Below are 13,017 nucleotides of genomic sequence, written 5' to 3'. Positions count from 1 at the left end.
AAACAAGCGTAACTATTTAGTAAATTATATCAAATAGCCTTCTGAGATATAGTTCCTTATTAAGTAATCAATAATTACTGAATGAGATTGGACTCATAACTATTACAAATTATAAAGCATTACTAATTAATTACTAATCACACCACTCAAGTATCCTAATTACTGATTAGTTAAGCTTGTTTCCATATTATTAGTTAAAAGTAGTAGCTGAAGTGTACTACTCATTTGTACTGCATTACTTCCTGCATAGTTACCAATTATTGATGGACCATTATTCTAAAGTGTTACCCCATTTTTTACGCAGCCACTGTGTTTATGAGTGAGTCATTGAATAATTCACTCAACCGATTTATTCTACGAGACACGTGGAGCATTTATTACATACAAATTTTGCTTTGATTTTAATTTATAAATATATCAATTGGCAGATGTAAAATTGAAAAATTAAGTGGCAAAATTTTTTAAAATGTAGATTGCTTAATATTACCTTCTTGTTTGTTGAACTGTTTTGTTGTAGCTATACAAGTAATATCCCACTCAGCAACACTTAGTGTTGATTGTTATTGAAAATGTCTGAAACTGCTAAATTCTGAGTTACATTACAATTATCCCTCCCCTTTCTATAGTTTCCAAACAGAACGTCACATTTCTGCCCCCTTTATTTCACTAGTTTCTTTCATCTATTCAGCCCTTTGTGCTGCCATTTTTAAGGAGACAAGAAAACTCTTGGTTCAAACCCCACTAAACGTCCTTAATACCAGCGTCATGACTAATGCTAAAAATCTCTTATTTCTTACTGTCTCTCAGCTCTTCTCTTCCCAATTCCTCCCACCAAGTCTTTACAGGATTAGTGTTCTCTGTTCAAGCAGCCTGACACTTGCTGAGCAATTTCCTGAATCTCTGTTTTGAGAATGTTCTAGAAAGTTCACAGCGCTGACTACAGGATTACACACAGACCCGTTCCAGCCAGGAGGAAGCGCACAGGTAAGCCATTCATGAGCACCACTGCACTGACAGTGTAAATGTCTCTGGAAAACAGGTGCATTATTTTTAGCAGCATGAATATTTTAAAAAGGTTTCAAAAGATGTAAAACAAAAGGTTTGTCAAGCACTACAGCTGTGCTTTATATCTTTATAAATGATTTAATTCTTAAGCTGTTCCTTCAATGACAATGGCAAACTTTGGTCTCTGCAATGACAGTAAAAGTTACCGCCTAATGCACATATTTACTGCAGGAATTACCCTTATGAAGAGATTTAATGCAAATGAAGCTAGGGAATAGTACTCCCTCTACTGAGTGAAATGACCCATGTAGCAATTATTTTTATTTTAACTGCAAGGTCAAACCTTTCTGAACATTTAAAACTGTCATTAAATAACATAAGTTACATCACTCAGTTCTCCCCTCATTTCTCAGAAACATATGGCTCTATTTTCAAAAGATGAATGACAGAACAACCTCCTTTTATCATAAAGTCGCATGCCTTCTAAAACTGTCATAACATATCCCCCTAACAATCAATCCAATATATATATCCAAAAGGGATGAATACCATATCTGAGTTTTTAAAAAGAAGGCCGCGGCAACTCATTTTATAGGCCATTTTGCACACGAGCAATAAATTAGCCACATTTATAATGCTGAGTTTCATTCACACAATTGTGTCTCCAATACAATGGCATCATGTTCTGAATAACTGCATGAAAAATATGATGCACATGAGGCCACCCAGACATTTTTTTTTCTTTCTGTCGAACGCTTTATTTCAGAGAATGATTGCAGATTGTAATTTTTTTTTATTTGAAATAATATTCTTGTGGATTTATATATGATTTATGGCATCATTAACTGCTATAAATATTTAAGTTTCTTTACTGGAGGCAGCAGACAGTATCCTTTATACTCGTATGTGTCTTGAATTCCATAGCAAATAAAACAGATTTCAACAGATATAGACACAATGTGTTTCATTCACATTCAGAGCAGATGCAAGATTATTTTAAGCATACATTTTTTGCAATACACTGATATGAGTAGGCAGAATAATATGCAATTTTATTAAAAGAGAGTACATGAAAGCCACACATCGATCAAGCGATGGAAGAACTTACACTAAAGTACTATAGAGTTTGATTAGAAGAACATCCTTTGACTTAATAATCATTTTAAAAGATACAGGAAGCATTTTCTCCACCTAGGACATTGACTTCATGACCACTTAGTTCCGCCATACATGATTATGGTATTAAACATGCCCTACCCTCTCATGGCTTTCCCATCTTAAACAATCCCTCCTAATTCCAGTCCCCTGTAAAAGAAGCCTCAATTAATTATACAGTTTTAGTTGGCCTGAGTAAAGATGAGAACATGAATTATTCATGTGTAATTTCACTGTGTGTGAGTGTGAGGGAGAGAATGGATACATTTTGAAGAGCCAACTCATCGTAAGACCAACTCCGTCATCTATCGAGGCTTCATTCAGCTTCATTCTGTAACCTCGCTTTGTTCCCCTTTCACAACTTCATCCTCTTCCTTGACATTTCTCAGCTTTGCCCTTTTCAGTTTCTCCATTTTTCAAACTTCTCCTTGTCATCGTTTCTGTTACCTCTCTGTTCACCCTTTAGCATGAGACTATCTCTGTAACTAGTCCTTTTGTTTTATTAGATACATTGTGATTAAAAGAAAATTAGGTCATTCCAAGGCCAGCCCAGTTACAGTACAGAAAATGCTCCAACTTATGGTCTTTGCTGTGATTAATAGAATCGTTTACCCAAAAATGAAAATGCTGGCATTATTTATTTATGTCATTTTAAACATCTATGCTGATATTTTCTCTTTGGAATACAAAAGGTGAAATAAAATAATAAAGAAACGCCATAAAATGAGTTCACAGTCCTTGAGCAAAAAATATACCTCAGAGCGAAAATAGCCACTTCAGGGAGTTTAGATGACAAAAAATAAAAACAACTCACATTGACTGTACTGTATCTGTTCGGGTGAAAATGAGTCAAAAACAAACATCCTTTCAGTGGTGAATGATGAACTGCAGTATAAAAGCCTTTGGCTGTAAGAGGTGTTGTTGTCTAAAATCTGCCTCATCTGATGACATTCACTTCATCTGCAGAAACAAGAGCCTTGCAGTGATTAAAGTGTCATTGTTAGAAACAGTAACTTGCATTAGCATTGCTTTCTCTTGCCGGGCTTCCCCTTGGATGTTGTTTGTCATTTATTTATTTGTTTGGCAGTTTGTTTGTTTGTTTGTTTTTTAAAAAAATGTTGTGTTGAGGCATCTCATTTGCATATTCCTCCTGAATGTGTGCCACTTTGCTCAAAGCAATGCGTTGTGCAAATGGATCAAATTTTAATATTCTTGACACCAAGGGGTCCATGCATTATGAGAGTAAAGATATGGCATCGGATTTCCAGATGAATACATTTCCACATTTCTACATTTTTTAAAAACAGAACCTAGTGCCCTCTACATATTTCAGATATATATTGCACGCTTGAAAAATTTGAAATAGAAATGTCACCATATAATGTTTCATTGTAAAAAGAATACATTGCAAAACATTACTTTTGCACAAGTCTTTGTGACATATAAATGCAATAAACATGATATGATACTATAAAATATGATTGAAAATTGGAGAAAGTACACTCTGAAAATAATAACAATAATAACTTGTTTTAAGGATGTTTTGATACTGAAAAACAAAACCATTGATTATGAAAATGATTTCCACAACTTTGTCACTTCCCTCTCTAAAATTCACACCTCATACTGCTGTTGTCCATCTCCAAGCTGTCGACTCAAAGAAGACTTCATTTTCTTCACTGTCATCAAATTCATCTTCCTCTCCTCGTCCCAGTCTGGTGTTTGCTCTGTCTTCCTCCTCCTCCAGCTGCACCTGCATGTCCATGTCATCACACCCTCTGTTTGCTGCAATCATCTCCTGTATCTTTTCCAGCAGCTCTCTGACCTGGTGGCTCTCACCCCTGGCTTTATTATTAAAAACATGATACCTGTGTCCACATCTGTTAACAAGCCACTGCAGGGCCGTCCCTTCACATTCAATGTGCTGCTCAATGGCTCTGTCTCCAAGCAGGTCTCCAAAAGTGAACAGAACTATACTGTGATCCCAAACCGTGGAGCCCAAAAGCCTCAAATGGTCCTCCGTCGCCTTCCGCTCCTGCTCTTTAAAGGAACAGTCGACGCGAACGACCAAAATGAAAGCTACCGGACCAGAAGTGGATAGAGATACACTCTGCGTGATTTCATCTTTATTCAGTTCAGGAGTTTGTTCTATGGGCAGATGTTTCCACCAGCCAGGGGTGTCTATGATGTTGACCTGCTGTCCTCCAACCTGTCCATGTCTCTGAACACACCGGGCTGTTCTTCTTGATCCAAACACCTGCTGGCCGAGGATAGTGTTCCCTGTTGAACTCTTCCCAGCTTCTCCGTAACCCAGAAGCACAAGACACAATTCTGAGAAATTCTTTCCAATATCTAGAAAAAGACATGGAAATCAACTGATTACGAATTGATCTTCAATAAAAGCAATAAAATGGTTGTGTTGATGTTTTGATGTTTGACCATTCATGGCTATTTTCTTGCTCTAATAGACATTGAGCTGTGGTGCTCATGTGAGTGATATGGGTTTGAACTCGGCCTGCAACATTTACCCAGTCCAATTCCTCTTCTTGTTCCCTAATAATTTCCTGTCACTTCATGTCTCTCCAATACAAGATTCAAAAATAATAAAGTAAAAAATTTTGTTTTGATAACAAATATTTGCTTGAGGAATATGATTGTAATGTCAAGTGTTTTGTAAAATGAGTTTTTCCCCAACAAGATTTGGCTCTGTGCTAATATAAACAAAATTATATACATTACGTAAAGCTCATTATCAAATATCACATTCTCAAAACAAGCACTCAGACTGAACTCAAAAAGCTTCTGCAGAATAAATAATGCATCTCGAATGACACAGCGCTTCTTTTATGCACACTGAACTCCGAGACAAGGTGACGCCAAAAACATTCTCATCACAATTAAACATGTTTTTTCAAAGATAAACTGAGACCATAAAAAAGCCACAAAAGAAACTCAATTTGCAATTTGAACTCTGTAAACCTCCTCCTCCACCACCACCACCACAATATTTTATGTACTGAAATACTTTCAACCTGAGTAGCTCTTATCTTCCTCTGAATCCTCCCTTTGTCTTTTTCCTTTTTCAGATGTATTTTGCTGTCAGTCGTGCAGAAAGATGCATGTGCTAGATGTACCTAAAGGTGTGTGTAGAGTTTCGCAAATGCAGTGGAAACATCAACAATGTGTTTATGCAATAAAAATGTTTATAGTCGTTTAATTTTTTCCCCTTTCATTTTACTTTTCTCCCTTATCTTTTTTTGTTTGTTTGTATTGTGCAGCACTTTAGGTCAGTTTCTGTTGCTTTTAAATGTACTGCTCTATATAGTAAACTTGAAGCATTCAGTAAAATCAAATGATCAAAAGTATTCCCTAATCAAAAGTATTCCCTGTATAAAATTTGTTAAGAAGTATGACTGCGAACAAATTCCTGATGCGAGATTTTATTTTCTATTTGTAAACAATCACAATGTAATGATAACTGTAACTGCCATTTTATTAATTTTCTAATGTTCATTTATAATAATAAAAAATGACCATTTGCTATTTATTAATATTATTGTTATTAGCTAATTATTATATATGTTGGTTTGGGAATGTTCTGTATTTTGTGTGGATCCTTTGAATAGTATAACAAAATTCAAAAACTGGATTTTGTTATTTATTTAATTACCACTTATTCTGAACAATTCATCTGTACGGAGCCCCTAAAGAGACGTGGTGGAGGAAAAAAATTGGGATAATAATAATAATTTTATTATTTTCATAATAAAAAAATTATAATTTTGCGTTCCCTCGCAAAACTTTTCGCAAAGATATTTGTGTTCCCACCAGAAAAAGTTTTGCAAGGGAACGCAAAAGATTAAAAAAATAATTCTCCCATCCCAAACATTTTCCACCACCACGTCCCTTTAGGGGCTCCGTGCATCTGTGCATGTTATTTAAAAAAATATATTCTTTTTTTTTTTTTTTTTTATAGAAAATATGACTTATTTTTTCCATTGCAATGACTTAGTCTTCATAGGCTATTTGTTGATGATGTATGAGCTATTTTGACTCATTGAATATTGTGTTTTACTCTGAAATGTAACGTTTTGAGAACTTCATGTTGACTTTAACAACATGCATTCAAAAGTGCAAAACCAGTATCTTACCCTTCATTGCAGTCTTCTTCTTCCTCAGCTGTCTTTGTTTCTTTACTAGTGCTTTTGCTTTCTTTTCTGCTGCTTTCCATTTCTGCTTCACTTCCTTTAGAGTCTTAGGGTCAATTTCATAATAATGGCCCCTATTTTGTGCCACCATCTTTTCTATCTTCTCCAGCAGGTTTGTGACCTGATTGCCGTCATCCCAGTTCTCATTGTTAAGGACATGATATCTGTTCCCACATTTCTCAATTAGCCAATGTAGAGCCTCCCCTTCGCTTTCAATAAACTCCTCTACAGTCATGTCCCCCAGACAATCTCCATGGGTGAACAGCACTACAGTATGAGCCCACACTCTCTCTCCAAGAAGCTCCATGTGCTCCACCACTGATTCCTTCTCTTCTGGTGTGAATGACATGTCTACACGTAGGGTCAGCAGAAGCACGTGTGGTCCTGGTGGACATAGAGACACACTGAATAAAAGTTCCTCTTTTTCCAGTTCAGGAGTGTCAATCACAGGGAGAGACTTCCACCATCCTGGGGTGTCCACTATAGTCACATTTCTCCCGTTCACATCGCCTTGTCTTCTCGCACAAGTGGTGGTTCTCTTAGAGATGAACGACGCCATACTCAAAATGGTGTTTCCAGCTGAACTCTTCCCAGCTCTTCGGAAACCTAACACTATCATCCTCATCTTAGAAATGTGGATGTGCTTGTGATCTGGTTAAAAAACAAGAACAATTAACCACAAATATCAACATTTTCTGTGTAAACTGAGATTAAAGGGATAGTTCACCCAAAAATTATAATTCTGTTATCATTTACTCATTCCTCATTCTCCCGACAAAAGGAGAATTTTACCATTCACTGTAGCTCTCAAATCAAATATGGTGTCATTAGACAAGTTGCATCAAAATATGTCAATAGAAGTGAGAATAAAAAGATATTGATCTTTATTTCCTTTTTTTTGTATCACATAATATATGCAGAATTTGAAAACTACACACAAAGTTTGAGTACTGTAATTTGAATCATTTGACTTCAGACACACAAATCACATTGAACATTTTCAAGATGATGTGTTTTTGTAATTTTTGATTCACTTTCATTAAATGGGGGAAAAAGCAACCAGGATACTCTTTAAAATGTATCCTTTTGTGTTGCATGGTGGGGAAAAAAATCACACAGATTTGGCACAACATGAGGATGAGTAAATAATGACAGAATTGTATTTTTTGAGAGAATTGTCCCTTTATAAATGGTCCGGATTCATGAAAATTTCTGTTTAACTGCTTATTTTCTAACTTAAAAAAAAAGTTAAGAATATTTTGTATTGCCAAAAACCTTTCTTAAGAATTTTCTTTTTCTCAATTTTCGTGAGAAATTTTCAAGAATTGAACTTAGGAAGATGAAAATTCTGTCATTATTTACTCACAAACTGTATTCTTGTCACTTCATAACATTAGATTTGAACCACTTTAAATATGTCTTTACTACCTTTCTGGGCCTTGAAAGTTGCAATGACGTTGCTGTCTATGGAGGGATCAGAAAGCTGAGCTTACGGGTCTTACGGGTTAAGGGTGAGTGATTATTAATGACAGAAATTAAATTTTTGGGTGAACTAACCCTTTAAGAAATGTTTTAACTTTCTTTTCGGGAATCTGGCTCCTGGTTCTTACCCTGCCGTACAAGCGGAGTCCCCCATTGTTCTTGTGCCATCTTCCTCCTCTGGTTTGCTCTCATGTATCTCCTCGTCATCATTCCTTCTACCTCATGCAACCTGCCCATTTCAAAATGACAGCTGCCGTTTCCCACGACCATCGCGTCTATTTTCTCCAGAAGCCCGGCAAGCTGCGTGCCAGTAGCTCTCTCAGTGTTAAGAACGTGATATCTGTGTCCACATTTCTCCACTAGCCAGAGCAGAAGAGACTCCCCTTCACTTCCAATGTGCTTTCCTAGAGCTTGTTCCTGTAGCTGGTCTCTATACGTGAACACAACTATAGTGTGATTCCAGACTCTCTCGCTCAGAAGCTCCAGGTGTTCCTGCGCCGACCTCCTGTGTTTTTCTTTGAATAAAGCGTCGACACGTATGACCAGCAGAACCGCATGGGGCCCAGGAGGACAATGAGCCACGCTAAGCACAATCTCTTGTTTCTGAAATTCAGGGGTTTCTTTTACAAGGTAGTTCTTCCACCAGCCTGGCGTATCAACTACAATGACCTGCCTTCCGGCAAAATCTCCATACATCTTCACACACTGGGCCGTTCTCCTTAGATGAGGCTCTGCATGACCTGTTATTAGGTTTGCCAAAGAGGTTTTCCCTGCTGCTCTGTTTCCCAATAGCACAATCCTCAAATCAAAGAGAAACTGGACTCCTGCCAATAAAAAACAATGCCTTCCTAATATCAAAAACATGATTTCTTGTTACATGCTGTCTATGGATAGAGATCGATTGTACTTAGATTTGAACCTTTCTTAAATATGAAATCAGAAAAGCACCAAGAATTTAAATATGTGAATCAGGGAACTTACCAAAGTCACTTGCTTCAGATGTAGCCATTGCTGCACTTTCTTATTCATTACCCTCCCTAAAATATTTAGAAATAATGTCACTTTTGGTTTGAATTAGATACCGCACCATTTAAATGATACAAGAAGGTTAATAAAATGACTTCTGTCTTCAACTTTGTATTAATGTGTTTTTGTGGCACCAAGATCAAGCTAATGGATTAGGCTTTTAAAATGACAAGATTACCACCCCATACATTTACAGCACTTTTCAACAAGCTTTTAGAAGCCATTAGCTATCTGTGAAAAAATGAATAAGTGAGGTGAAAGGAAAAAGGGTTTTACCTTTGTTCTCATCACAGCAGAAGAGCTGACAGTGAAATGAAGAATATTATTCTTGTGTGCACAACAAATATGAACAAAACTGGTTAGTCTGGCTGAACAAGTGACTCAAGACTTTTATGGATTCTTATCGGAAGGGGCTGTTTTTCCATTACATTGAACAATTTAGGTCTATATATTAAAATCCCATTGTACATATCCATCCTGCCTATTGTAATGCATTTGTGATCATAATGGCCATTATTTGGATTATTTGATTAGTGACATGGAAATAGAGTAGAATCTTAAATTAATATTACGTGTCTTTTTGTTTTACATTTTGAGCCATAGATTTTCAATTAAATATGAAATTTAAAATATCTAGTGTTACCACATTGAAAACCTAGAATTCAAAATGTTTTGTGAAAGGATTTTGAAAACATTTGAAATGATTTTAAAGAAACATTAATACAGTGAACATAGATTCACATATTTGCGCATTTGTTATGCTCATTTAGATGGATCCATCTAAGCCTAATGTATATATCCATCCTGGCCATTGTAATGAATTTCTGATGGCCACACATACAGTATGTACAGTGTGAACAGTGGGGTGCAAAAGTCTGAGTGAATTATTTTGATAATTTGATTAGTGACATGGAAATAGAGTAGAATCTTAAATGTATCATTTATTTTCTTAAATGTATCTTAAGTGTCTTTTTGTTTTAAATGTTTCAAAATTCAACAAAACTACACTGTACATTTTGAATCTGGTGTCACCACCACAGGATTGGGAATTTAAAAAATATATATATATTTAAAGTTATTGTACACATTTTAAAGAAACGAATATATGAATACAATGAATATATTTTCATATATGATAATGTGTATTATAAAATCACACACACACACACACCACTTTTATTAGGTACACCTTGTTAATACCAGGTTAGATACACTTTTGCCTTCAGAACTACCTTAATGCTTTGTGGCTTCCAAAGGTGCTCTATTGGATTGAGATCTGGTGAGGCCATTTGAGTAAAGTGAACTCACTGTCATGTTCAAGAAACCAGTTTGAGATGATTTGAGCTTTGCGACATGGCAGGTTATCCTGCTGGAAGTAGCCATCGGAAGATTGGTATGGTCACTGTGGTCATATAGGGATAGACATGGACAGCAACAATACTCAGGTAGGCTGTGGCGTTTAAACGATGCTCAAATGGTACCAAAGGGGCCCAAAGTGTGCCAAAAAAATACCCCCACACCATTAAACCACCACCACCAGCCTGAACAGTTGATACAAGGCAAGATGGAGCCATGCTTTCATGTTGTTTACACCAAATTCCGACCCTATCTGAATGTCGCGGCAGAAATCAAGACTTATCAGACCAGGCAATGTTTTTCCAATCTTCTATTGTCCAATTTTGGCGTGCCTGTGTGAATAGCCTCAGTGACCTGTTCTTAGCTGACAGGAGTAGCACTGGTGTGTCTTCTGTTGCTGTAGCCCATCTGCTTCAAGGCTCGATGTGTTGTGCGTTCAGAGATGCTCTTCTGCAGACCTCGGTTGTAATGCGTGGTTATTTGAGTTTCTGTTGCCTTTCTATCAGCTCGAACCAGCCTGGCCATTCTCCTCTGACCTCTGGCATCAACAAAGCATTTTTGCCCACAGAACTGCCGCTCAATGGATATTTTCACTCACTCTTTTTCAGACCTTTCTCGGTAAACCCTAGATATGGTTGTGCGTTAAAATCCTAGTAGATCAGCAGTTTCTGAAATACTGCTGAAATACCAACTCCATGCCATGTTCAAAGTGACTTAAATCACCTTTCTTCCCCATTCTGATGCTCAGTTTGAACTTCAGCAGATTGTCCATGTCACATGCCTATGCATAGAGTTGCTGCCATGTGATTTATTGATTATTAGGTATATGGGCAAGAAAGAAAATAAAAAGAACAAAAAGGGCCAAGCCAAAAATGGCAACATATTTAGTGGTCATTTAATGGTCTTAACCATTTTCACGAGTAATGTCTCCCAGTTTGTTTGAGTTTAATGTCAGACCAAATATTCACTATAGGGTTCAAATCTGGACTCTGACCAATGACCAGGCCAAAACATGAGCCTGATAGACTTGTTCTCAAGCCACTTGGTTGTGTTTCCAATTTCCCATATTCTGCCAAAAACGTCATTGCTTTTCTGAGACAGCAATGTGGATTTGCTTACATTTGGCCAATTTCCTGACAAAGCTTAATGTTTAGCCATTTTGGGCTTGGCCTCTTTTTTTTTTCTTTTTTTTTGTGCCTAGGAGTGAATATGTTAAATAAAATGCTGTTTACACCATGAAACTGTGCAAATAAATGAAATATTGCAAGGAATGTCTGCACTCTTACATGTGCCAGTGCTCAAACAAGTGTCTTCAAATGAAAAAGGAGTTTTACACTCTTCCTTGACATAGATCACAAAAGATGAATAGATATGTTAGACAGAAAAGAGAATAGGAGAAATGAGCAGAGGTTGTGCGAGGGATGACTCATGGACAGTGTCAGAGAGTGCTTGTCTTGTTTTGATGTATATTATACCGACGTCTGAGATCGGTCAGGGACAGATATGGCCGTATCAGATTTCACAGAACTAGAGGGCCAATGCAGAAATTGCTTATAACCTTGAAAAGACAGACCTTGAGAGAGAAAGAGAGAATTATAGTGCAAAGGAACCGTACAGTGCATCCTTTTCCAGCACTCTGGATAAAAAAGGGTTTAAAACGTCACAAAAATGAGAAAGCTTCGTGCCGATTCACGCCACTATTCTTTTTCAGATTTCGCCCGACAACTTTTTATGTAAATATGAGATTTGCATGAGTTTTATCAAATTTTCCTATTAAATTATAGATGATTTATAATGGTCTCAGAGGTCCCCTTCAGTCTATAAATCTAATTAGCACTTCTGCACCCTCAGCCACACAGGACAGACGTTTAGTTTGAAACAGAAGATCTGAGCCTTTGTTTTTCAGTCAGTACAAGCCATTAAAGTTGCATTTAGCTCATACATCATTATTATCACTGTTATCTGCATCTCTCAGTGGAGGATTACTCCTAGTAAAACATGAAAAGTGAAGGTTAAGAACACAATAACAGAGATTAGAATCGTTCCTTATCTCTGAGGAACTTGCCGGCTTAAACAGAGCTAACTTGCTGTTTATATGCCTGTGTATCAGGTAATTGGAAAGTTCTGCTCGGCTGGAACCTGCGCCGCCTCCAGTAATGTTGGTCACACTCTTTCCTCTCTTGTTCTGTAAGGAAATAAAGCCTCTGTGGGTGCGCAGCCTGAGCCCCGATAAGGAGAATGTTAGGAGGGTTAGTGATGGCACTCAGATTATACTTCCACAATCCCTCCATCTAGATTTATCTGAGGACAAACTGCCTAGAAAACTTCTCCAAAGCTCTAAGTTCTTAGGATTGGAATATGCCAAAGGCTAATCTGTGCCAGGATCTTCTTTGCTGCGAGATTATTTTCCCACACGGATGAATGTGAATTATTCAAAGAGATGAGGCAGATTATTTGGGAGGGAGACTGGTTGACATGCACTTTAAATTCAGCAGTTTTTAATCCGAATCCACTTAATTAGTCGCTTTAGTTTGAAGAGGTTTTGGCATGCCGTACGTTTATTTAACTTCACTTCTTAGAGTGATTTTCCAGCCGCCGTTGCCATCGGCTTGCTGAATTGAATTGAAGAAGAGCCGATCTAAATTAACCATCAAATCCCAGCTAGAAACAAAAGCCTGTTCTCTTGAAAACAAAAGCAGTTTTTTGTCAAATTAAAAACTTGAGGCAATGAATAAGCAACAGCAACATAATCATTTGATTGTGGATACTGAAGAGTGAAAATCTG

At 37.0% G+C, this 13,017-nt stretch overlaps 1 protein-coding gene across 1 annotated transcript; it reads right to left on the bottom strand.

The window, feature by feature from the left end:
- Positions 1-1,818: 1,818 nt before the first annotated feature.
- Positions 1,819-9,175, bottom strand: LOC307172195 (GTPase IMAP family member 8). The gene is made up of 6 exons (XM_079894327.1): positions 9,153-9,175; positions 8,832-8,887; positions 7,979-8,674; positions 6,312-7,019; positions 3,781-4,512; positions 1,819-3,120 (listed from the first exon to the last, which is right to left on the bottom strand). Exons 2-5 carry the CDS (start codon positions 8,857-8,859, stop codon positions 3,782-3,784), a joined length of 2,163 nt encoding a protein of 720 aa, XP_079750453.1. The 5' UTR covers positions 8,860-8,887; positions 9,153-9,175; the 3' UTR covers positions 1,819-3,120; position 3,781.
- Positions 9,176-13,017: the final 3,842 nt, after the last annotated feature.

The sequence above is a fragment of the Squalius cephalus genome, assembly GCF_949319135.1.
Source record: "Squalius cephalus genome assembly, chromosome: 15".
Taxonomy (NCBI): domain Eukaryota; kingdom Metazoa; phylum Chordata; class Actinopteri; order Cypriniformes; family Leuciscidae; genus Squalius; species Squalius cephalus.
This window is presented reverse-complemented; position numbering and strand designations above follow the sequence as displayed.